We start from the raw sequence: 24,428 nt of genomic DNA on the forward strand, positions 1-24,428 counted from the left end.
TAATGTTTAGTTCTACAAATTGGATAGAATTTGAGCCAGATTCATTCACATCGATACAGACGAGAAGCTCATCACCTAACTATGCCAGACATTTTGGTTGTTTTCCATTTTGATGACCTTTTATCCTTTTTTTTTTCTTTTCTTCTTTTTTTCTTTTCCAAACAGCGAAAGATCAGCTGTTAATCATGTTGATCAAAGCATCAAGCGCCGAAGGCTGCACATCGCCCTCCATTTCCACAATATCCTCCGTTTCAGCCTCCTTCTTTTCAATCTTCTCCCCAGCTTCAGCAGCGCCTATTTCCACGCCTCCCTCGTTCTCATCATCCTCCTCGAAGCACACACCCTTATCCTTGTCTTCGGACTTGGTTTTGGTCTTGTCAATGCGTCGACAAGCAATGAATGCTTGTTCCGGGGGTGCGGAGGCAGAGCCCGCCTCGGCGTTGGGCTTTATGGTCTCATCTACCTCCTTCGGCTTCACCCCTTTGTCCATGCCTTCAACAATCTTGAGGATCTGTCGGTGAGTGTACACCACGCCTTCGCCGATAGGCTTTCCAGAATCGCCGCCCCCTACTCCCTCTGAGGCAGGACCTTGTCGCGCCCGGCCCATCGCAACATCACCGAGGACGTCGGGGAAAATCCAAGGGAAGCTAATGAGTGGAAGCTCAGTTGAGTCTACTTCAACAACGCTAAAATCTTTCCTCTGTAGTTCCTCTTTGCGTCGAGCTTCCAATGCCGTGGCTACCTGCTCCTGGGTAACACGGTACATGGCGACGACCAAGACAGGAATGTTTCCACCATCACGGCCGACTTTGTCGTAACACTGCTGACGAAATCCACGACGGAGTGCACCGACGATTCTGCCTAGGTCTTCCTGCATCTTGTAGTCCTTAATCACAAAACCATGGCGGAGTACAAATGTTGACCACACCTCAAACTCAGTATTGATCTCAAACTGAGCCATGATTTGTCGCAAGTTCATGTCAAATTCTGCCTTGAGCTCGCAGGCGTATTCCATGTAGGCTTCACTTGCTGGAGCTAGCGGGGATTCCAGGATGCGAGAGTCGAAGGGCTTCTCCAGCTTGGGAACGAAGTCGGGAGTGACCACTGCGTCGTACAGTTGACCGAGGATTTTGGTGGACTTGTAAATGCTGGATGGTCTCTTGAACCTCTTCTCCATGAAATGGGGCCAGAATTTGGGATCCAGAGTCCGGGCCATTCTCGCATGCGCACCGCTCTTGTTATAGTCAACTGCATCAGAATGAAGCTGAGCGAGACGGATGCACTTTTCTTCCCACACACCCTTGGTGAGTCTGTCAGCCCAAGCCAAATGGGCGTGTGCAATTCGGGGCAGACAGTCATTCTTCATGTAGGTAACAAAGAATGAAGTTATTTCGTCAACTGTCACTTCGTGGTCAAGATCTGGGGCTTTGGAACCCTTGTAGTCCATACATTCAACGAACCATTTTTCTGGAATCAGATCAGGGTCCCAGATAACGAGGTAGTCATCGCCATCGAGGTCACCCCCAGAGCACATACTTGCAATGTCCTGGTCGCCAGTTTGGGGAAGCACAACCACGTCCCGAAGTGCTTGCAGCTCCGGTTTGTTCACTGCTCGAACCACACGAATATCTCCAGGATGAAGCGAAGGATTGCGAGCAAGAATGCAGAGACCTTCAATGACTTCGTACTCGCCATCTCCATCTAGCCGGCAGATTTGGACAAAGATTTCAGGAAGAGCGGCCAGTTTATCTGCAGAGGAGGCTTTTCTGCACGGCAATGAACTTTTATAGTACCCCTTCAAAACACCTGCCTCGTCCATGACACCGAGAAGGTTGGCTCCTTGGTCTATGACAATCTTTGCTTTCTCTTTGAGATGCTTCAGATGCCAGGATTTCCAAAGCTCGAGCATAGTATTGGCAAAGGGCTCGTCATGTTGTCGGAAGCCATCAGATATCATCTGAGCCAATGTTAGGGTCGTTTGGTTTGGGTCGATATACTTCTGAAGAAGCTGAATTGCTTTGGAATCATTGCACATGGCTCGATGGAAACCACCCAACATGCTTTTGAGTTTGTTGTGGAAGACTTCATCTGAGATATCCAGAGCAGAAAGCACAAGAATTAACTGGCGGTTCAAAGTTGCAAGAGAAAACTGGGACCAACGAATGATCTCCAAACCAGTTTGATTGGTTTCGAACTTTTGTTGGCTTGGCCGAAGGTGTACCTCCTGAGGCAAAGGGTCTGGAGAGACAACCAGCATGCCCTTGGCTCCTCCAAGACGAAACTGGAAGGCCGAAGGTGGGTCTCCAGTGAGCGTCTTAATTTTGTGCTGGGATGTGACCATTTGAGCAAGGAATTTGGAAATCTTTCCCACGCCATCTGAGAACGTGAAGCCGTTACGAATAACGTCATCGCACGGAGCAGTTTGAACAGAGGATCCAGTGAAAGCTCGGGTGGTCGAAAAGCATTGTCCCAGTCTTGCAGCATATTTGGCCACATTTCGGATGTGGTTGAATTGGCCCATCCAGGCCCGGATAGTTGCCGCTGAGACACCGGCATCCGGTGCAAAGAAGTATGCGCCATGCTCGCGGAACTGGGAGTTCCCGAATGCAAGGAACTCGTAGTGACGGTCTCCTATAGTGATACCGTTGGCCAATGTTCTTTTGACACGGGTGTAGATTTCGTTGTTGGAATCACCCAGTGACGCGTTGATGCGACCTTCAGTTCTCTCATCTGTAAATCGAACTCGAAGAAAGCGTCCAGGTGCACCTTTGTTCGACCATTCGCGCACGACTCGATTTGAGATGTCTACAGTTGGGGTATTGTAGTAAATCGTAGTCGGGGTGACTCGTGCTGTGCGCATGAAGCAACAGTAGATCGGAATCTTCGAATCAGTCACTCCCTTAAAAAATTTGAGATCAAAGATTTTCATAGGAGCAAGATACTGTTTCTTCTCAGTTGCAACAAACTCTAGCAGTCTTGTAGCTTGGTCTTCCCCAAGGTCTTTTATTCTCTCTACAAATTCGCGGGTGATGGTGAATTCAGAGAGATATCCCTGGGACAAACAAACCTCCAGTTGATACCGGACTCTGAATGGGAGGTGCAGATAGTTCTGATCGCCCAAGTCTTGCAATAATGCAGAAGCCTTGTTAGACTTGGACTCAGAAAAATCAATCCAATTCCACACTGGTACCGGTCGGTCTGGTTTCTCGATAAAGTGATTACCATCTTGAATGGTGATGTTATAGTCTCTGAAAATCTCAGCGACGTGCATCAAATGGCGATTGTTATCGTCGCAATAGCCCACATCGGGGACCGCATGGGGGACGGATGAGATCTTGAACACGTTCCATCGGCCTACCAAGAAACACTGGTAAGCTTACAGAATTACAATGGATGACGGCACTTACCCAGGTCAATGATATGTCCCGACTTCTTCAAATTTGTGGGGAGCGTCTTTAGTGAGTTTGGGTTATGTGTCACGGACGTCTGGCGGTACCAGCTATCCTCTTCTCTCCAGCTTAACGGCTCGGTCAATGTGGACTGAATGTCTTTGGCCTTTCGATGCCAGATAGCAGCGGAATCTAGAACAATTAAGTAGGAGTGCTGTCTTGCGGGTTTGTAGTATCGTTGATAAATCTGAGACAATTGGATAAAAGGGATTTTGACACGATAGTCATGCTGGGTCACATCTGCAGTCTCTGACCCCCGAATTCCCACTTTGAAGTACAGTACCAAGCACTTTCGCATGACATCAATCACACATCTGGGGTACGCCAGGTTGTTGAAGCTTTGCATATAATGCACAGCGGACCGACCTAGGAGGATACCGATGTCGACTTGTACAATTTGTAATTCCTTCGCAATAACCATCAGTATTTGAAATTAATCTCATAGAATTCATTTACCGACCAATTCACCTGGGAGCTGAACACATGGACGGACTGGGCTCGGAATCATCCCGTTTGAGTCACCACAACAGATACTGAGCGATATCACTGCAACACGGCCACTCCGGAGCCTCACGCCGAAAGAGCCGGTTCTCCAGAAGTCATCGTTTGGAGAGGGTCTGTGGATGATCAGAAAACAGCATTTAAGCAACATGGTGAATTGATGGGGTGCCCACCTGAAACGAATGCGTGCTCTCGAATCAGGACGTCCCACGGCATCCTCCCAAATGTCAATGGAAATCAGATTCCCATACTGATGAAAGGCCTCGTAGATGTCATGCGTGTTCATCTCTCTTGGAATATTAAGCAAGTCCACCGCACAAGTTTTCCAGGATCTCCAGCTTATCCAGGTCTGGACTGGCGAGAAACGAGAAGGACCACGAGGAGAGCGATGAGGGTCAGGAGGATCCATCCTCAAAACGTTGGACTTTGGGTGTTGCAAACTTGGAAGATCAGGGCCGGCCATCGTGGTAAGACAAGAAAGCTTATGTGTTAAGAGGTTGAGGAGAGGAAGAAGAAGAAGAAGAAGAAGAAGAAGAAGAAGAAGAAGAAGAAGAAGAAGAAGAAGAAGAAGGGCGGATGGATTCTATAGGAAGGAATTGACACAGAAGGCAAAGAAAACAAACGGAAGGTGAGAAATTAGGAAAGAGCGACCTCTCAAGGGTGTCGACTGTGGAAGGCACAGAAACGGATTTAAAAGAAGGGGCGATCCTCTTCAAGTACTAATGAACTGAATGTCGAATGAGATATAGTAGACATGGCATGTGAGAGCTCACCCGATCAAGTCTGAATTAAGTCTAAGTGAGAATAAGCAGGCTTAAATGCAGCAAACATTTACTTACGCATTGGTCATATGCAGACTATTGCTGCCATATCCTTCTTTTCAAGAACGAGTTGGACGTGAAGCTAAGAGGTCTTCCTATGTATAGTTCAATTCGTTAGACACAACTACTCTTCAAGACGACCATTTCTGACGTAACCACCTAGATTGGTAGTTATATCTTCGTTTAAGGATAGATTAGCCACACGAAAGTGACATCGTAATAGGGGATAGATTACTTACTGCTTTTAAAAAGCTGAAGAGGTAGTGAAGCCAAACATGTGTAGTGCTTTCTGTATACATTGAGCAAGTTCGATGTTGGCAAATGTCGGGGAAGATGAATAAAAAGCAGATATGGATATTCTATGCCCCAGAGGGTACAAGCGAATACATCACCGTCTAGGCCGAAGAGACGAAGACAGTGAATAATCTGAGGGACAATGGAATGAAGGAATGAAATAACATACTCCAAAGCTTTAAAGAATTGTCTTGAGATAGCGGCAGATAATATAGGCTTTTGAGCAGTGATGGCAGTAATGATGCCTTCAAATAATCGAAGACTACAGTCAAGGCAGTTGGGTTTTCTAAGATTGTGTAGATTATTTACTACGTAGGAATGTGCAACTAAGTATAACACATTCAATATCACATTAAAAGACATATCAAAAGACAATTTGAAAGGCAACTCGAAAGACACTTCAAAAGGTGCTTCAAAAGAAAACTCGAATGACACATCGGAAGACAGATCAAAAGAGACACCAAAATACAAACTGAAAGAAACATCGAATGATACAGCGAAACGCGCATTGAATACAATATCAAATAACACATAGGAAAACAAGAGATCTGATAGACATGATTCAATTATCCAAGAAATATGTACATAGTCACACTCCATTACCACCTTAACAACCCTCTCACTGCGGAGCAATCTGATCCGTCGACCCCGTAAAAGCCGTACTCGAAAAGAGAAAGTCCCTAGAAAACTCCAGATCCATATCCAAATCCAAATCCTGCAACCTATTCTCCTCAAAGTTCCCCTGATCCTGCGTCTCCTGGAAGGAGTCATCCAGTTGATTTCGTTTCGAGCCACTGCTAGACTGTGATTTCGTCGGGCTGTTGCGGTGAGTCTCTGCTAGTGGTTTTCTCACAGAACGAGATATGCCGGTGGCCGGCGGTGGGGTTTTCGTCTTGCGACCTGTAGCAGGAGAAGTATTCAGGTCATAAGGCGATTTGCGATTCCCTCTTGGTCGTTTTGGAGTAGGACCATTGAAGTTGGAAGTCATAGACTCAAAGGGCTGCGCTGACTGTGTGTTATCTTCATCATCACTTATGGTTTGTGGGGTCCTTGCAGCTGGAGTGGTGTTGACGGAGGACCTGGTTCGTTGGTGGGTTGGAGGGGCGTTTGACTCAGGGGCGTTAGCAGAGAAACCCATCACGCCCATTAGACGACCGATGTGTTGTTGTGCTTCTGAGAACTCGCGGGCCTTGGCAGCACGTTCGTCTCGTAAGGCTTGCACCTAAGTTTAGTGTTAGAATGTGTGGATTTTGCGGATTTTGCATATATGGGTGGTATTAATTACTTTTCTCTCCAGGTGGTGGATCCGTTTGTCTTTTGATTGCGCATCTCTGGAAGCATCAAGCGCGGCAGCTTGCATAGCTGCATGCAATCGCCGATTTTCTGTCTCGTGCTTCGCCATCTAAAAATGTGGATACATGATCAGTTTCATTCATACACAGATTTAGTGCATGCGTAGACATACCTCAGATGCGGCCCGAGAAGCTTCCGCTTCATGGTCATGTTTCAGCCTTTCAATCTCACTGTGCGACTTTCCCTCAGATTCTTCCAATGCAGAATAGAGCCTTTCAACTTCAATATTCTGTTGTGCAACCTGGAAAGAGTCAGTATAATCCAATTCGTAATGATTGATGCCAGCAAACTCACCGTTGCTTCCATGGACCCCAGTTGCTTTCGCAACTCCTCCTCCTGGGCCAGGAGGCGTTTCACTTCATCTTCTTTCTCATCAGCAAGAAGTCTGGTCTGCTTCAATGTCTCTGTAGCACTAGCAAGCTCTTGCTTTAGAGAGCTAGAGAGTTCAGATAACGTAGCCTTTTCGCTCGATACTTGATCGAGACTCTGGCGCATCTGCTCATTCTTCATTTGTAAGCTGCACATCTCCTGCTGAAGCTCTTCCAGTTGATCATCCTTTTCAGTTAAAGTAGCCATCATTTCCAATTCCTTAGAGCGGGCCTTCTCTTTTTCAACAAGAAGTGCCTTTTCGGAACTCCGCTGCTGCTGCTGGAGTTCCTCGCGTGCAGATTCGAGCGACATAGTCAGCTCGTCGGTGTATGCACATTGACCTTGAAGGAGTTGTTCAAGACGTGTGTTCTCGTGACCAGCTTCAACAAAACATTCGGATAAGCCCCCTGACTTAGTTTCAAGCTCTGTATTTTGGGTTTTCAGTTGCTCGTTTTCGCTCGCATATCTGTCCCGTTCTTCTTCAGCAGCTCGCAAGGGCCCTTCGACATCGTGACAGCGACTCTCTAGGTCGAAGCACATATCCTCAATCTTTCTCATCATACTGTCGTGAGAGGTCTGGGCATTCTGCATAAAGAGTTCGGTAACTCCAGAGCGCCAGTCACGGTTGATCTGACTAGACGAGATGTCATGTCTGTCGCGCAAAGCAAGGGAGCCACGGAAGGCTTTGGGGGTTGTTGTTGAGAAGGCACACTCGAGGCTCGGCATTGATTGCTCCACTCGTCCCATGAAGGATTTCATGAGGATGTCGCTTCCGTTTTGCGCCGAAACCATGTTGTAAAGTTTTAATAGAGATAGGAACAGCTTGTTTTGCTTTGTGTATAGCTCAGATCCACACCATGCTCCGCCACTGCATTGGCTTTCGCTTGGCTGTCGGGGAAAGTATTCAACCATCTCCCCAAGAGCTTCCCTCAGTGGGGCCATGGAGTTGTTGACATTAGAAAATATGAGCTCGGGATGTACTCTTTGCACACCAGCTAATACGAAGTGTGCCTGGTTCAGTGCTGCGAGCTGTCCCATCCCCAACCATTTATTACCCCTTAAGACATCGAAAGTATAGGTCAAAAGTTGACGAGTGGCAGGTTCCCCAGATTCCTGTTGGTGTCAGCTTTCAAGAGTTGCCCACGGACAGGAGCTCTTATACTTACAGCTAAAGACTTTGCGAGGCGTGGAATTAGTTGATGGGGTATCTTTTCCATAGTCTCTTGGCTGTTCTCGGACAAAAGGATCTTTATGCCAAGTTCCCGTAGCTGGGATGGCAACGAATGTGCCGGGAGAAGTGTGTGCAAAAACACGATTACCTATTATCAAGGAATTAGCATTTCGTCTCGATACGCAAGATAGGCACAACTAACCATCGTTTGTGTTTGACCATAGAGACCATCTCTAACAGCCTTCTCGCACAGCTTAGCAATCTTAGGCTTATTACCTGCCATCCAGGCCTGCTTCTGCTCAGGCTCAATTGCGTCAGCAATGCAAATGGCCAGCTGAATACTCTCAGCCGCCTGGGGTGGTGCCAAGTTACAACTGGACGAGCAAGCGAGTATCACACGCAAGACAACCAAGTCGAGTGTTTTGAGCCCCCGTTTCTGGCCAAAGAAATGTTTAATGCTAAGAAGCCATGACGCTTCTGATCCGTGTTGATTTTGAGATGCTGTATTTAGTGCGGTCGCGATTTGTGCAAAAGTTGCCAGACATAAGAGATTGCCCATATGATCGTCCAAGTTGCGCAGTGTCTTGGTGAACTCCAGCTGAAGATTGGACATGACCTCGGATGAAATATCATTCAAGATCCGTGGCGAGCCCTTGAGTCCTGAGATAAGTGCGTGGAGAGGTGCTACAGTCTCAACGCAGGGATTCTCTGCCATCATGCTGACCAGCTTCGTGATGAAGGGGGCAATCTTGGCTGGTGGCACAACATCCGCTGGCAGGGGCGATGAGAATAATGCGATACATGCCGGGAAATACTGAAATAGTTAGCTGATGCGCTTTAGCTCGCATTTGTTAGCTCCAAGGAATAAAGCTCACCTCAGTCCCATTAGTCTCCAGGGCCTTTTCTAGAAAGGCATCCAAAATGACCGAATGTCGCTCGAGCAGCGCATCTCTAAAGGACGGTGTAGATGCTGGAACATGTCAGACTCGAGTCCCAATAAGACTTTCATTGAGTACAAACCGAATGCCGTGATCAAAGACAGAGCGACGCGTGATCGCGATAAGGCTTCGATCAAAACATCAGCCAACAAGCCAACTTGGCAGGGCTTAGATAATGCCCAGGCGCCAACTGTTGAAGATCGGCTTTGGGATACCAGATCATGGAGGTCCTGCACGGGTATTATTAGCATGTATACTCTAATGCCAGTCTCGGCCGACTTACCTGTAACGAAGGCACGTAAGGCGCCGTGACTAGGCGCTCTACCTCGCGCACTAATTGAGCGAGTTGCCCTGCCATTTCAAAATTGCATCGGTGTTAATTTGGTGGATCTGTTAGTACGCGATACAGTCTGACAAAGTAAATGTCGACGTGTACGAGGTTCTCCCCTTCGTTGCCCCGTCAACCATTTACATCTTCACTTTTCTACTTGCTCTTTAAATTACCACATTTTACACTTTTATAACCATCTATATCCTATTTTCTGCTAATTCTTCTCTTTCTATTTTTCTAGCTACAACACCAATAAGGGGGTGAAGTATCTTAAATAAAAAAAGTATATAAAAAGACTACTAAAAGGGATATCAAAAAGAAATGACCAGGTCATATAAGCCGACTATTCTTAGTTACTTGAAAGGGTGTCAAGTTGCGAGCATAACGTCCATATATAAGTTCCGCTATAAAAAAAAAAAGAAAAAAGCCCGGAGTTCTCGCCCGACTCCGTCCTTCGTCCTCCACGGCTATATTATTCGCCCCCACGTTCGGCATCTCCACAATTTCGGCAATGGCAGGCCTGAGATGGCCTGAGGGCGGAATTACAGTGGGATTCAACAGGGATTATAGTGGTTTATAGTACTATATTACAGTGGGGTGTGGAATTTTAAGGGACCAGGCTCCGGCTATGAGTCCGAAGAACGATCCCCTCAGCTTTCTCGGCCGAAGTCCGACACTACAAAAACCCGGTCACATCATGCCGGTCCGCAATATCGACATTTCCATTTCCCTTTTAACGACTTCCTGTTTCTCTTTGAGCTTCAATTCTTATAAGCTCTCTATATAATTATTCACTATGCGACCAGTTCTCCGGGTCTCACGAGCCCTACCGGCTCCGATATGTCGGCCTCAGGTCTCGCGCACTATTCTGTCGCGCGGTGCTAGATCGAATAGCTCCAATGCCGGGAAAACAGAGAACACAGAGAACACAAAACAGAGCAATTCCTCAAATGCTCCCCCTTCACCCTTTTGGACTCCGGCCAAGGCCCTTCTCGTCTCCGCATTTGCTGCGGGGGTAGGCTACGGCGTCTCCTCATATACACAAACATCCACACAGACACCCAAGACGCCTCAATATGGTTCAGTGAAGGACTTCGAAAAGGTAAATCCCTCATAATCTCACACCAGTCCATGTCCATCGCTAACAAACCCCCCCCCCCCCAGGCCATCAACGAGCTAAGAACCAAGCTCGGCGAAGATTCAATCGGCACCGACGAAGATGAACTCCACTCACATGGCTTCTCAGAATGGTCCAGCTTAAACGCCGACCGTCTCCCCGTCGCAATTGCATACCCCAAGTCCACCCAAGAAGTCTCCGAGATCGCCAAGATATGCCACAAATACCGCATGCCGATGATCCCCTACTCCGGCGGATCAAGCCTGGAAGCCAATTTCTCCGCCCCGCACGGCGGCATGACAATCGACTTCGCTTTCATGAACAAGATTCTCGAAATCCACCCAGACGACATGGACATCGTCGTCCAGCCCTCCATCCAGTGGATGGATCTGAACGAGCAGATCAAGGACACGGGAATGTTCTTCCCCGTCGACCCAGGCCCATCCGCCATGATCGGCGGTATGGTCGGGACTAACTGCTCCGGCACTAATGCCGTCCGCTACGGTACCATGAAGGATTGGGTGATTAACCTCACGGTCGTTCTGGCTGATGGTCGCATCATCAAGACCCGTAGACGTCCCCGCAAGACTTCCGCTGGATACAATTTGACCGGCATGTTTGTTGGCTCCGAGGGTACGCTTGGTATTGTCACAGAGGCTACCTTGAAGCTCGCACCGCTTCCGGAGTTGACTCGCGTTGGTGTTGTCGCGTTCCCGACTATTCGGGACGCGGCCTCGACTGCTATGCAGCTCATTCGCAAGGGTGTCTCAGTGCAGTGTATGGAGATCATGGATGATGTCCAGATGGACGTTATTAACCGCGCCGGTGGAACTGGCCGTGAATGGAAGGTCTCGCCTACGCTGTTCTTCAAGTTCTCTGGAACTGTCGCCGGTGTCGCGGATAGCATTGATCTGACGACTAAGATCGCGAAGGGTAACAATGCGCAGACTTTCGAGTTCGCTCGCGATGACCGCGAAGCTCATGACCTGTGGTCTGCGCGCAAGCAGTCGTTGTGGAGTATGATGGCGCTCCGTAAGGAGGGATCAGAGGTGTGGTCGACTGATGTGGCTGTGCCTATCTCTCGACTGCCTGATATCATTGGTATGACCTTCAAAAAAGCCTTACTTGCATTTATACTAACACTGACCCCTGCAGAAATCTCTAAGAAAGAATTGGTCGACCTGGGCCTTTTCGCCAGTATCCTTGGCCATATTGGCGATGGAAACTTCCACGCAAGCATTATGTACGACCGCAACGATCCTGCCGAGCGGGCGCGTGTCGAGAAAGTAGTGTACGATATGGTTGATCGTGGACTGGAGATGGAGGGCTCGTGCACGGTAAGTCGTTCATTTTGGAGATACAAGAATATCATCTAATTCAGTATAGGGCGAGCACGGCATTGGGCTGGGCAAGAAGGGATCTTTGAAAAAGGAAGTTGGACCGGAGACAATTAATGTCATGCGCAGTATCAAGCGCTCATTGGATCCGCGCTGGCTGCTGAACCCTGGCAAGATCTTCGATTACGATGACGAGACACCGGGCCCTGGACATTGATTGTGATTTAGCGTCGTATACATTATATATGAACAAAGTTCCAGATTTCTAGTGAAATGGTGCAAAGAGTAGAATTTCATTGTCCTGGCGGTGATGGTTGCTCAGAGCCCATGACCTGAAAGTAGCGCTCGAAGAGAGTCGCACTCCACTGACAGCCAGTGCCTGAGCTCGGTATATCTGCAGGTTCACTGGCTGGTCCCATGCGAGATGAACTGTCGATAGCTGTCGGAGCAGCCGCGGCAGCATTCGCCAACGCCCACATACGTGGAAGGTGCTCTTGGGCTTCTGATTGAATTCTCGGCACCTCAGAAAGACAGTTCGGGATTATAGGTTCCAACTCGCCTGGAGAAGAGCGGGAAGAACTCGTATCGTTTTCTCTTTGCCGCTTTAATGTTCCTAGACCAAGCTGCTGTGGTGATTTTGTAGCCATGGTGTGTGATTCTTCGAAGCCGCTGTCGTTATCTGGTGATGCACCCCATTGGGATGGATTGATCTGTATCATGTCCCGAGAAAATAGAGCCTTCGTGCGGAGTTCCTCGATATTCTCCCAGCGGTGATCACGTCGGGAATCACCGTCCATCTTCAAGTAATCGTATGTCTCATTGACCGTTTGCCATGTTGAATCCAACAACTCCCCTTTTGGGGCCAGAGAAAGATTGATGAGGAGACATGTCAAGGCATCCCACTCGATGTGGCTTTGGAGACTCCAGAGCCACTGTCTACACTTTTCATGGCGTTTCAAAGCTGTAGTTTTCTGCAGAATCTCCGTGCAAACCTTTCGGAAGTTCACATGGGTGAGCATAGACTGGTCTTGTCTCGCTCGGGGTTTGATCACTGCCAATTTGAGCTTTGCAATTATAAGATTGCTGGAGATAGTTGTAAAATAGTCTAGCGCAATACTTTGATCTAGATGCGATAAGTATTGCTGTTCGACTTTCTCTTTGAAAAGATCTATCGCTGTGGATTTCTGCGAAGCTGATAAAACCGGGTAGCAGTTTTCTTCGCAAAACTGGTCAGAGAAGATAGTTCGGCGGGAAAAACTGCTGATCTCAGATCTTGTGAGACTCAAGATCATCTCTCTTTTCCCGCTGCAGTTTTGAGGCGGTTCCTTCATATCAGGGTCGAGACTTGCATCGCTCACATTCAAAGGGCGTTTTGTGTCGAACCATGACTCCAGAATACGCGGGGTTGTGCCACAGTCCTCTGCAATATTAATATCGAGAATATATATCTGCCACCAGAGTCGACGCCGTATTTCGACTTGAAAGGGTGGTAGTCCTGAAGCAGATTGATCGCGGTGCAGGCCGATCTTGAGCGCAATTCCAATGGCATTCGCGAGAAACTTCCTAATCTCTGTTCCTTCATCATAACACCTGCTGCAGGCCTAAAGCAATTGTCAGATAATATCAGATATCTTTTTGTGTCAGTATCACGTACGATGTATATGACAAAGGCTTGGAGGACGGTCATGTCCGATGATTTCAATAGATCGGCTTTTTCGAGAGAGACTTCAACTCCGGTGCGATATCTTGAAATATTAGCGGGATGACTTATGGTTTTCAATCAGATGCATACCTCTTCAATGCTCCGTGTTTGTCTTCATCAAGCTCAACACGACAATCTTCCACCGTCATTGTTGCAACAGCAGCATAACAAATGGTGGATATCAAACACTCCGTGGGTGCTCCAAGCGTCTCTCGAAATTGGGTGTTATTCAATATCTGTCTCTGGACCGTTGGTGCATGTAGGATTTTGAGCATTGGCTCCACGTTCTCCAAATACTTCTGCCATAGGAAAGATACCAGAAGACGGGGAGGCCGAAAATATTCGAGCACAGAAGTCGGGAGAGATTTGAATAAAGATGGACTTTGATTCAGACCCCTTTCATTGTGACTATGGCTTTCATGGGACTGGTGCATTGGGTCATGGCCATGACTTCCACCAACGGATGGCGAAGAAGATCGAGTCTGCAAAAGCCCCTGGAGTTGAGAGAGACGTTGCTGGAAACAATCTAATGTACGCTCAATTCTTTCGATGCGGACTACCAGATGATCGCCAGCTTTATTGCTTTGGGTAACGGTAGGTTCCGCTCTTGGGGGCGCGTAGCTGCATTTTATCTTGACTTTGACGCAGTACGAGCAAGGCAGCGATCTGTCGCATTTGATTTTTCGTCGGCGACACTCAAGACAAGAGCGCACTATGGCGGGAGGTGGATAAAGCATTGACTCGAGATCTTGCTCGGGGCTGTAATAATGACTGGGGAATTGCGAGGGTGTAAATCACAACATGATCAAGTTGATACGAGGTTGTGAGCTGATTGGTTAGGGCGGAGCGACGGAGGCCCCAGTCCGCATTTCTAAGCGTAAGACCGGCTGGCACTTCGGAGACGGAGTAGATCGCATCATATTATTTTCCTTTGAGAAATTGCTTCGGAGTAATTATGGGCATTGTTTGATTGGGTGAAGCAGAGGAGCGGACAGAAGATCCGTATTGTGCTAGGCAGCATTTGCATACACAGTCCGTGATATGAAATCAATATCAGATAGAGAAAGGGAAATAGCACAGGACTAAAACATATAAAGATGACATTCCATCTTCGGTGCTGAATATTTCTCAAGCACGAAAGCACAAGTATTTCCATCCAAGATTAGGACTTCATTTACAGCGCAACAACCCAAAATGGCCTCATACTCGAAGAAAGTTGCAATTATCGGTGTATGTCGACTCCATGCTCAGAGTATACATATTTCCTCAGCTAACAACTTGGCAGGCCAGTGGAAACATTGGCAAAATCATCCTCGATGGCCTTGTTGCATCTTCCCAATTCAAAATTACCGTCATCTCCCGCAAGGAGAGCGAGGCGACTTTCCCACCCGGTGTAGCTGTTCTCAACACCGAATACTCAGACAAAGGTCTCGAGGCTGTATTCAAGGGCCAAGACGTCGTCATTTCGGCTGTGGGTGCCAACGCATTTGGCGAGCAGAAGAAATTCGTCGATGCTGCCATCCGCGCAGGTGTCAATCGTTTCATCCCATCTGAGTTCTCGGCAAACAGCCAGAACGATGCTGTGGTGCAGTTGCTGCCAATATTCGGACAGAAGAAGGAACTCGTCGAGTACCTCAAAAGTAAGGAGGCCGACGGGTTGACCTGGACTGGTATTGCTTCTTCCGGTTTGTTTGACTGGGTAAGTCTTCCATCGCAAATTGAAATTCCTAGGCTTGAGTTAATCAGTGAGTTTTGAATAGGGTCTTGCAAACGGGTTTCTGGAATTTGACATTGCCAGTCATACGGCTACTATCTGGGATGGAGGCAACAAGAGTTTCACCCTAACAAATCAGAAGGCCCTCGGTGAGGCAGTTGCCTCTGTTCTACTGCATCCTGATGAAACTAGAAACCAGTTTCTGTTCATTGCCTCGGTTGAAACCACTCAAAAAGACATCCTTGCTGCTTTGGAGGAGGAGTCGGGAGTTGAATGGACCGTAAACGAGACTACCACCGACGTTCAAGTCAACGAGGCAGTCAAGAGGCTTGCTGTCGGGGACTTTAATGGTGCTTTTGCTCTGGTTCGAGCCACTGTTTTTGGCAACACCCCGGGGCTCCATTCAAACTATGCCAAAGAGAAGGATCTGGCAAATAATGTGTTGGGACTTCACTTGGAAACTGTTAGCGATATTGTCAAGCGTGTGCTTAATGAATAGGTCAAAGGTCGAGGCATATCACAGGGCACTTTCTGATGGCCTTTTTGACATTCCATGGATACATGACGTTCCATAGAAAGAAATGCAAACGAGCCAAATCTCGGGAGATTAAACTTTGACCAACGACCCACATATTTTGGCCAATCGGGGAGTCGTGTTTTTGTCCGAACGCAGAAGCTGACATAATCGCGGGGCAAGGCAATTGGCTGAGAGCGATATCGCTGTCGCGGTGAATGCTACAAGCCTTCAACCCCATCACCAGCGAAGCGGTAAGTACAATTGTTGTTTTTTATTGATTTTTTGCTATGCCAATCCCCTGGAACTCTAACCCATGTGGTCTGTGAGGCATCGAAGCTAGCAGAGCCTCCGATATACTGCATGCGGGGCTCTGGAAACGCTTTGACTCATACAGGCCTCTGGTGGTATATGACCCAATTGGCATGGAGCAGTTGTTCTTTTGTATATATGTTGATTGATTGCTAGTTTTGACTTGTTGGAACTTTTGATTTGCTAACTTACACAAGATATAAAACTCAAAAGCAAAATGGCTCCTGAATTCCCAAAGAAGAAGTGCGGTACGTTGTCAAATGTTAAAAGTTATCTTATGCATCATTCAATCCTAACATGTCGCAGGTGTTCTCGGTGCCACTGGTTCCGTGGGCCAGCGCTTCATCCTACTGCTGGCAGACCACCCCTTCCTCGAGCTTCACGCTGTGGGTGCTTCTGAGCGTTCAGCCAACAAGAAGTACAAGGATGCCGTGAACTGGAAGCAAGCTTCCCCCATGTCTGAGAAGCTCAGCAACCTGGTTATGCGTGACTGCACACCCGAACAGTTCTCGGATTGTGACCTTGTCTTCTCTGGACTGAACAGCGATATTGCTGGCGAGACTGGTATGTATTACCAGATGTATCAGATTTAACAAATAACCCATGTACTGACATTTCATGCAGAAATGGCATTCATTAAGGCTGAGATCCCTGTCTTCTCAAACGCAAAGAACTTCCGCAAGGACCCCATTGTGCCTCTGGTGGTTCCTACTGTGAACCCCCAACATCTGGATTTGATTCCTCACCAGCGCGAGAAGTACGGTCTCAAGAAGGGCTTCCTGGTCTGCAACTCCAACTGCGCTGTTATTGGCATCGTCATCCCCTTCGCAGCTCTCCAGGCCAAGTTTGGCCCTGTCGAGGAAGTCGAGGTTTTCACTGAGCAGGCCGTCTCCGGAGCTGGCTACCCCGGTGTACCTACCATGGACATCCTGGACAACGTCATCCCCTACATCAGCGGCGAGGAGGACAAGCTTGAGAACGAAGCCCAAAAGATTCTGGGTACATTGAATGCCAGCGCCACTGGTTTCGATGAGCAGACTGGTCTCCGCATCGGTGCCACTTGCACCCGTGTTGGTGTCACTGACGGCCACATGGCATTCGTCTCCTTGCGTTTCAAGAACCGCCAGACCCCCACCGCCGAGCAGGTCAAGGAGGCTCTGCGGGAGTACAAGTCCGAAGCACAGAAGTTGGGTGCTCCTTCCGCACCAGAACCCGCGATTAAGGTGTTCGATGAGCCCGACCGCCCTCAGCCCCGCCTGGACCGCAACATCTCTGGTGGATACACAGTGAGCGTTGGCCGAGTTCGTGAGGGTGCCCCAGGTGGTCACTTCGATATCCGATTCGCTGCTCTCTCTCACAACACCGTCATTGGAGCTGCTGGATCATCCATCCTCAACGCTGAGGTAGCTGTTATCAAGGGCTACATTTAAGTCAGTTACGAAAAGTGAAATTATCAGCGCATGTCAAATAGATACAAATTTTCGTACAAATGAATTAGATCTCATTGGTCTCTATTCCTAAAGCGGAAGTTCACGGGTGGATCAGGGCCCCGAAGAGGGATGACATAAGCAAGCGTTAAAACCTTGGAAATCCACTAGTGGAGTCTGATTGGTCTGGGTGGAGAATAGGGCTCACAAAGCACCACACACTAAGCGAATTCTCCTCTGATTTGGATCATCACTTCGCGGCTTGAGCCTTCTCCTTCGACACTCCGACCACCTAACCTTCAGTCGACAAATCAGTCAAAATGCGCGGCCCGTAAGTGTCATGAAATCGCCTTCTACATCACTATTCTGCACACTGGTTTCGTCCTTCTGTTGGATTTCGAGTTCAACCAGTCACTGCGAGAGTGATCGAAAATTTCTCGACTTGGAACATCATCACTAACAAGAATGTTCTCTACAGCGGAAAGCACCAGAAGCGCCTCAGTGCGCCCTCGCACTGGCTCTTGGACAAAATGTCCGGAACCTACGCGCCCAAGGCCTCCCCCGGTCCCCACAAGCTCCGGGACTGCCTTCCCCTGATTGTCTTCATCCGTAACCGGTACGCACGCGACACCATGAATTCCTCGACACGCGACGAACAACCACTGACATTTCTTTCGTTGATAGTCTCAAGTACGCCCTGAACGGTCGCGAGGTCAAGGCCATCATGATGCAGCGTCTGGTCAAGGTTGACGGCAAGGTCCGCACCGACACCACCTTCCCCGCTGGATTCATGGACGTCATCTCTCTCGAGAAGACCGGCGAGCACTTCCGTCTCATCTACGATACCAAGGGCCGTTTCACCGTCCACCGCATCCAGGCTGAGGAGGCTGAGTTCAAGCTCTGCAAGGTCAAGCGTGTTCAGCTCGGCAAGGGCGGGATCCCATTCTTGGTTACGCACGATGCGCGAACGTGAGTTCCACACTCCACAAGTTCCGTGTCATTCAGTCGTTGGACCAAGCTTTGGTTGATCGGCGGAGGACAAGAGAACTTGGAACATCTGTTCCATCTTTCTGGAAACAGTAAGATTCCATTCGATCAGGACATGGTTTTGCTAACTTGCGTTTTCGCTCTACAGCATCCGTTACCCCGACCCTGCCATCAAGGTCAACGACACCGTCAAGGTTGAGCTTGCCACTGGCAAGATCACCGACTTCGTCAAGTTCGACTCCGGTGTTGTCATCATGGCCACTGGTGGTCGCAACATGGGTCGTGTTGGTGTCATCACTCACCGTGAGCGTCACGATGGTGGTTTCAACATCGTCCACGTTCGCGATGCTCTTGACAACCAGTTCGCTACCCGTGAGTCCAACGTCTTCGTCATTGGACAGGACAAGCCCTGGGTTTCCCTCCCCAAGGGTAAGGGTGTCAAGGTATGTTACTTTCTCCCGACACTGATATCTATGAGTTCATCCTAACATTTAATTCTAGCTCTCCATTGCTGAGGAGCGTGACCGCCGCCGTGCCCACGAGCTCGCCAACTAAATTCACAATATCTTATGATATTCGTGGAATAGCTGGCTGCTTAAAACAAACACTAAAAACAGTAGCTGGGAAACGGCGTCTTGTCTTGCTTAACGGGCTTGAATAATGCTTTCTCGTAGGTTTCGAACCATAGCAAACAAAACAGGGACAGGTTAACCGCTTCGTTTCCGAGTGATATGATACCATTTGACGTTACCTCTTTTTCGAATGATTTAATGACCGTATATTTATTTTATTTCCCTTGGTCTTCAACACTACCTCTTTCTGGATGATTCGCTCTTACGCTTTTGTTCTCTGGCCGCCTTGTTCCGCAATCATCCCAGGTGTACTTTGATACATGAAGATCAAGGGAAACGTAACTTTTTTCCTAATACGTAGTCAATATGCGAATGTATGGCCATCCCAGATGCCATTAGAGCATGAAACCTGTTAGCACCAATCTAGCTCGTCTAGACCAAAAGCTACTGCATACTAAAGCTCCGGGTGATCAAGTGCAAACCGTTTTAAATTGAGACCCAGCATCTCAACAGCAGAGAGTGAGACCCACGAGATGCACCTTGATTTGGTCTACAATACGAAATGTCCATCATTTTTGATCTGATTTTAACATCGTTATAAATAATCAAATGTGTACTTTTGAGAGAATCTACACAAATTAAACATTCCGGTACTTGAGTACATGTGTAGATCCCGCTCCAAAAATATGTTATATATTTCCTACACAGTCATCTCCGGTGCAACCCCGTTAGCTCGAATCGATCAATCCACAACACCAACGCACCAGCGCATCTCGGCTTATCCGATGCAACAATCCTCCCGTGTCGGTGTACTATGTACACGTACGGGGGAAGGCGGAAACCGCCAAGTTTCCAATTCCAAGTCCGAAGATGACGATTAGAGTAACAAATTCAAGTACCGGTCTTCTCGACGAGTGTTCTTATTCGCCCGCTCACGCATTATTATTGCATTATTATTGACCATCATCCAAGCAGCGCGAGTCGCCCGCTATAGGTAGGAGACGATCATCATCTGCAGAGGTTAGTGGCGATTATGATGCTAGAGGTATGGTGGCCCAATTGATTTGAGTATGGGGTATTTGAATAATGATTAACATCCACATGCTGTGTCATGAAAATCGAGGTGTGTCCGGCATATGGAGCTAGCTCATGCGATGCAACAGCAGAAAGTGTCCGATGTGGAGTTATTGCAGGTTTGCTTTTACCGCCGGCCGAGTACTCGGTCTCATTCTCTTTACTCCGTACATGTATATAAATGTATGAATCATGTGTGCGCTTGACAGGACTAGTGGAGAAAATTAGGTACATACATATACTTCCAAATTCCGTAGAGGGCTATTTATAAGAGGTGTATAAGCGAGCATATGCAAAACAAGCAGGAAGAGCGAAAGGCCAAGAGTTTAAGAATAACTCATCTCCGGTGTCGGATTGGGGATCTCCTTCTATATCGGGAAGGGCGGTTCTTAAAACTTGTAGCGGCTCTTGGGACAATGGCTTCGTAGGATGGGCGCTTGGTCCGTTCAATTCAGACGCACCTACCACACCCTCTCGAGGAATCACGGGGTAGATAACAAGGGGGAGAGAGTCAAGCGGCTCAGATGTCCAGTCCTTGGAAGTCCATTTTTCCTCTGAAATTTCTCCGACGGCCTATCATGGGGTGGCGATGGAAGCGGATGGGCGGGGGAAGAGAGGATAATCTGATAGATCCAAACTCAATGCTAGTACTCGTCCCACGTTTGATACCCACCGGGGAGAAGTTCTCCGTGTTCCAAGCGCCACACTGTTGGTAATATGCACGACAGGATGGTATAGGATTCCTGACCCGTCATTTTATGCAGCGTGGAGAGAGCTGAACTGGCCTTTTGCAGGGGAAGTGGGAGCGGTATCGGATCCGAGAAGAAAAAGGCAAGATTGGATGTAGTAACTAGTATCCAAGTGATAAGGAGAGAGGGGGGGGGGGGGGGGGGGAATCTTGCCTTGAAGCGATTCTATCGCTTCATGACTGCATAGGTGGCTGGCTGTACTAGCATGTTAGCAAGGGAATTTGGAATCTGAGCTACACAAGACGCAGAAATAGGTATACTATCTGGGGGATGCAGAACAATGCAGTTGTTGTGGATCATTCTTAAGCGAGCATCCCTGGGACAGTTGGGTACTTTTGCTCCAATGCACAATCGATCAATCGAGCTCGTATGAGGCGCCGGCGATCTAATGCGACAGAAGTGGAGTTCCGGTGTAAGTGCTGCACATGAGGCCAGATATTGAATTCTAATTGTAGCGAGTCAGTTTTCTTATGTGTCGGAAATGCAAATACTGGGCCTAGAACTTGGTGAGTCTAACAGTCTCTGCATGCTGCACTCACAATTATTATAGACCGGATAGAAACAAGATGAGATGAGAGAAGCTGAGAAACATCCAGATACCTTGAGATGATATAGATCGCTATAAACTTCCAAGGTTCGGGCGTGGGGTCTCGGGAGATCCGTCCCAGTTCCTTGGAACTGGGAGGAAGGGATTTCACGTGGAATGACATTTTGAATGTTACCAATGATTGGACTGGAGAATGTACCCATCGTAGAATTACTTACATAGTACTTTAATTCCTGCAACGTATCTTGCTTAAGAAACAAGCTTAGGGCTATTACGTGGAGATTAGTTATCGCGCCACCGGCAGTGGAATTGTGGAATTCGAAGAAGCTAGGAACAATTATCAATAATTGGGCTTGGAATGTTTGATATAATTTGACATCACGGGGGTCTAGCGGTGTAAGGGAATCTTGCAAGGATCGAGTCAAGGATGAATCTTGTTTTTAATTGAACGAGAGCGAAACGCTGATCTCGGATTATATTCTGAGGAAATAATATAATGATATAAACAGTCTATTATACCAATTGAGGTCTTCAATACTTCCCGACTGCCGAATTGGAAATTTGCCCAGAACTCGGTGAGGTTATGCTTATATGATCTATATCCCCGGTAATATTGACGGGCAAACCAATCGCAGACTTCCATGAAATCTCTAAAACGTTCAATGTTTATAGTATATTCCCTGAGTTGATCGTCGGGACTCCACAGTGACAGTTTTACGGCCACTAAAGTTAGCGCCCATATTTGTGTACATACTATACTCCGTACATATGAAATCATTCTAGACCTCCCGGTTTTTAGAGATTGAAGATCTCCCACATTCTCTTGACCGACTAATTATAAGCTTCCCGATTTGAAACTTCCAGAATAATCTTTAGGGTTGACCGCTTCTCATTCCACTATTGTTAACTCAGCCAAATCTATTTCCCTTTCTGCAGCCCAACGGCCAACGGGTGTTCGGCATACAATCTCGGTAGCCAGCAGAGAAGCCCAACTTGCAGATCTTTGGAGTTCACTAACTTTCTCCCCGATTTAGGGCCCCCCTGATCCTGACCCGAATTAGAGCTATCCCGATATTTCCCCCATTTCCCCCTTTCCCCTTCCCGTCGGGAGCCTTCCAGCAGCTTGGAAACTGGGATTAGCGCCCCGGTTGTTGATGTGCCCAGAGTTTCTCTGGTCCATTTTCGACCCTCGTGATGTGTCGAACGTGGCGGAAGTAACAGGGATAAAGAGAATCCCATCCTGGTCTTACGTTTAAAACCAATCACCCTCACCTCTCCGGGCAACCCGCTTTATTATCTGTGCGTTATTTTGTTATTTAGTTGTTTTTTTTCCTTTTCGTATACTCCCCTACCTCCTTCTCTCACGTCGCGTCTAACATACACCTCTCATCCCTGCCCTGTAATTACTCTATTCAAGCGCCGTGTTACATGAGCGTCAGTACTTTGCCTGATGTGTTGGCCTTGAAATTTTTTTCCCCCAAATGGTGACCGCATAAATGCAATCGATCAGCCCAGAAGAATCGGCCTTTGAATCGCCTCCCCAGACCTTTTTCACTCCATGGGATAAGCAATACATCTCATTACTGAAGAATATGACCATGTCTTCTGAATCTAGCATGACGACCTCAAACTCGGGGCTTTCTTACCCGTCAATCTTCCAACTCAACCTAGAGATTCCCGCATTTTTCATGTCTTATCGCTGGTGGGAAGACGAGGCAACAACTGTGTTCTGGGCATTCGATATCCAAGAAATTAGCCGTGTGATCCAATTCGGACTCTTTCGTGACGAAAATTTCCCGAGGACTTCCCTTTGCGCTCGAAATGTGGACACCATTGATACCTTTTTGATCGCCCTATCCGAGCCCCATGAGTACCAGCTCCTTGGGAATCTCTCTCATATACAAAGGGTGGAGGAGATCCTACGCCGGTCGAGTATCTCTCCTTTCCAGGCAATTCCTTGGAGTTGGCTTCCACCGCAATCAAGCCCTACACTAGATGCGCGGGAGATCGCTGCCGCAATTGAGGCCGAGAGCCATTTTCACTTCAGGCAGGTTGCCTTTGAAGAGTTTGTACGTGCTGCTCTCGGATACAATGCTGTCTTTGTCGAGTGGTTCCTGAAGCAGCATACGGCTCTTTATATTATTCTCCGGGACTATCTGAGCGCCTATCCGGAGGACATCCCTGTGTACACAGAAGTGGAAAAGGTACGTTCTTTAAGTCATTCAGCTATAGACTACGGATCATTATATAGAGCCTGAGCTGACTTCTATAGCATCTTCGGTCACGGAGTCCATTCGCACACCGAGCACTGGTCCACTGCCTTCTGGCTGTGCGACCTGGCGGGAATCGTGACGTGTCCAAACTCAACACCGCTGGATTTGAATTCATCGCAGGCCCTATTCAGGCTTTATTCAAGGACCAGCCAGGAAGACTCACTGCCATGCTCAAGATGTTGAGCGTTTTGGCAATTCGATTTCGCCGACAGTATATCCATCCTCCTACGATGGATTGGAAGACTCCATTTGATACCTCCATTCCTTTCCTGGACGATTATCTCGAGTCTACATCCCCAAAGGATTTGGCCCGCAGCATGAGAGGCCTGGACGAGCACCATTTTGCCGAGTTGACACCGAAAAGCCTAATAGCAGAAGATGCTGTCGTGAAACAATTACAGATTCAATGGCGTGCATTGAGTACCTCTGTCTGGGAATGCTGCGCAGCCCTCCCAGACCTGATTCCATATCTGCAAGAATGTGCACAGGTAAGCGATCTTTACCCTAAAAGTCACCGAAGTCCCCAAAAGTCAAAGCCCTCTAACCGGACATCTGAACAGTCCCTCTTAACGACCCGTAATTATCATTCACTTACGGCTATCATCAAAGGCTTGCACACCTATTCCATTTTGACCACCCGCGCCGCCAAAACCGCTACCGCACAAGGAAATGTGATTACACTCGAGGCCCTGATTCCACAAGAAATTGTCTCCCTCATGAGCCCGGCTCAGAACTTTGCCACTTATCGCCAGCATTACCAAAAATTCCCCGGTATACCCTTCCTGATGCCTCACATCCACGACCATAAACAAAACGGCGAATCAGCCCTTCAGCCAGTTTTCCAGTACCTGCAAAGCACCCAATAGACCCAAAGAG

At 48.0% G+C, this 24,428-nt stretch overlaps 8 protein-coding genes across 8 annotated transcripts; 5 read left to right on the forward strand and 3 right to left on the reverse strand.

Moving 5' to 3' along the window:
- Window positions 1–172: 172 nt before the first annotated feature.
- On the reverse strand, window positions 173–4,413 carry N7517_004630 (uncharacterized protein; the record flags this gene model as incomplete). The annotated part of the gene is made up of 4 exons (XM_056722360.1): window positions 173–3,354; window positions 3,408–3,855; window positions 3,910–4,066; window positions 4,124–4,413. The coding sequence occupies 4 exons, from the start codon at window positions 4,411–4,413 to the stop codon at window positions 173–175; spliced, it is 4,077 nt and encodes a 1,358-aa protein (XP_056578610.1).
- A 1,271-nt stretch (window positions 4,414–5,684) lies between these two features.
- N7517_004631 (uncharacterized protein) lies at window positions 5,685–9,254 on the reverse strand (the record flags this gene model as incomplete). The annotated part of the gene is made up of 9 exons (XM_056722361.1): window positions 5,685–6,287; window positions 6,351–6,467; window positions 6,531–6,659; window positions 6,713–7,900; window positions 7,954–8,106; window positions 8,161–8,772; window positions 8,834–8,928; window positions 8,979–9,126; window positions 9,180–9,254. 9 exons carry the CDS (start codon window positions 9,252–9,254, stop codon window positions 5,685–5,687), a joined length of 3,120 nt encoding a protein of 1,039 aa, XP_056578611.1.
- A 769-nt stretch (window positions 9,255–10,023) lies between these two features.
- On the forward strand, window positions 10,024–11,898 carry N7517_004632 (FAD-binding oxidoreductase; the record flags this gene model as incomplete). The annotated part of the gene is made up of 4 exons (XM_056722362.1): window positions 10,024–10,329; window positions 10,392–11,445; window positions 11,500–11,681; window positions 11,731–11,898. 4 exons carry the CDS (start codon window positions 10,024–10,026, stop codon window positions 11,896–11,898), a joined length of 1,710 nt encoding a protein of 569 aa, XP_056578612.1.
- A 76-nt stretch (window positions 11,899–11,974) lies between these two features.
- N7517_004633 (transcription factor domain-containing protein) lies at window positions 11,975–13,532 on the reverse strand (the record flags this gene model as incomplete). The annotated part of the gene is made up of 3 exons (XM_056722363.1): window positions 11,975–13,282; window positions 13,336–13,426; window positions 13,474–13,532. The coding sequence occupies 3 exons, from the start codon at window positions 13,530–13,532 to the stop codon at window positions 11,975–11,977; spliced, it is 1,458 nt and encodes a 485-aa protein (XP_056578613.1).
- Window positions 13,533–14,577: 1,045 nt separating this feature from the next.
- N7517_004634 (aromatic alcohol reductase) lies at window positions 14,578–15,596 on the forward strand (the record flags this gene model as incomplete). Its single annotated transcript, XM_056722364.1, has 3 exons — window positions 14,578–14,613; window positions 14,669–15,082; window positions 15,144–15,596. The coding sequence occupies 3 exons, from the start codon at window positions 14,578–14,580 to the stop codon at window positions 15,594–15,596; spliced, it is 903 nt and encodes a 300-aa protein (XP_056578614.1).
- Window positions 15,597–16,140: 544 nt separating this feature from the next.
- N7517_004635 (aspartate-semialdehyde dehydrogenase family protein) lies at window positions 16,141–17,353 on the forward strand (the record flags this gene model as incomplete). Its single annotated transcript, XM_056722365.1, has 3 exons — window positions 16,141–16,171; window positions 16,230–16,487; window positions 16,548–17,353. 3 exons carry the CDS (start codon window positions 16,141–16,143, stop codon window positions 17,351–17,353), a joined length of 1,095 nt encoding a protein of 364 aa, XP_056578615.1.
- A 317-nt stretch (window positions 17,354–17,670) lies between these two features.
- Window positions 17,671–18,892, forward strand: N7517_004636 (40S ribosomal protein eS4; the record flags this gene model as incomplete). Its single annotated transcript, XM_056722366.1, has 5 exons — window positions 17,671–17,681; window positions 17,829–17,966; window positions 18,035–18,319; window positions 18,486–18,780; window positions 18,839–18,892. The coding sequence occupies 5 exons, from the start codon at window positions 17,671–17,673 to the stop codon at window positions 18,890–18,892; spliced, it is 783 nt and encodes a 260-aa protein (XP_056578616.1).
- Window positions 18,893–22,775: 3,883 nt separating this feature from the next.
- N7517_004637 (RasGEF domain-containing protein) lies at window positions 22,776–24,418 on the forward strand (the record flags this gene model as incomplete). Its single annotated transcript, XM_056722367.1, has 3 exons — window positions 22,776–23,483; window positions 23,552–24,040; window positions 24,113–24,418. The coding sequence occupies 3 exons, from the start codon at window positions 22,776–22,778 to the stop codon at window positions 24,416–24,418; spliced, it is 1,503 nt and encodes a 500-aa protein (XP_056578617.1).
- Window positions 24,419–24,428: the final 10 nt, after the last annotated feature.

Source organism: Penicillium concentricum (genome assembly GCF_028827145.1).
Source record: "Penicillium concentricum strain IBT 3081 chromosome Unknown utg000002l_segment0_segment0, whole genome shotgun sequence".
Taxonomy (NCBI): Eukaryota; Fungi; Ascomycota; class Eurotiomycetes; order Eurotiales; family Aspergillaceae; genus Penicillium; species Penicillium concentricum.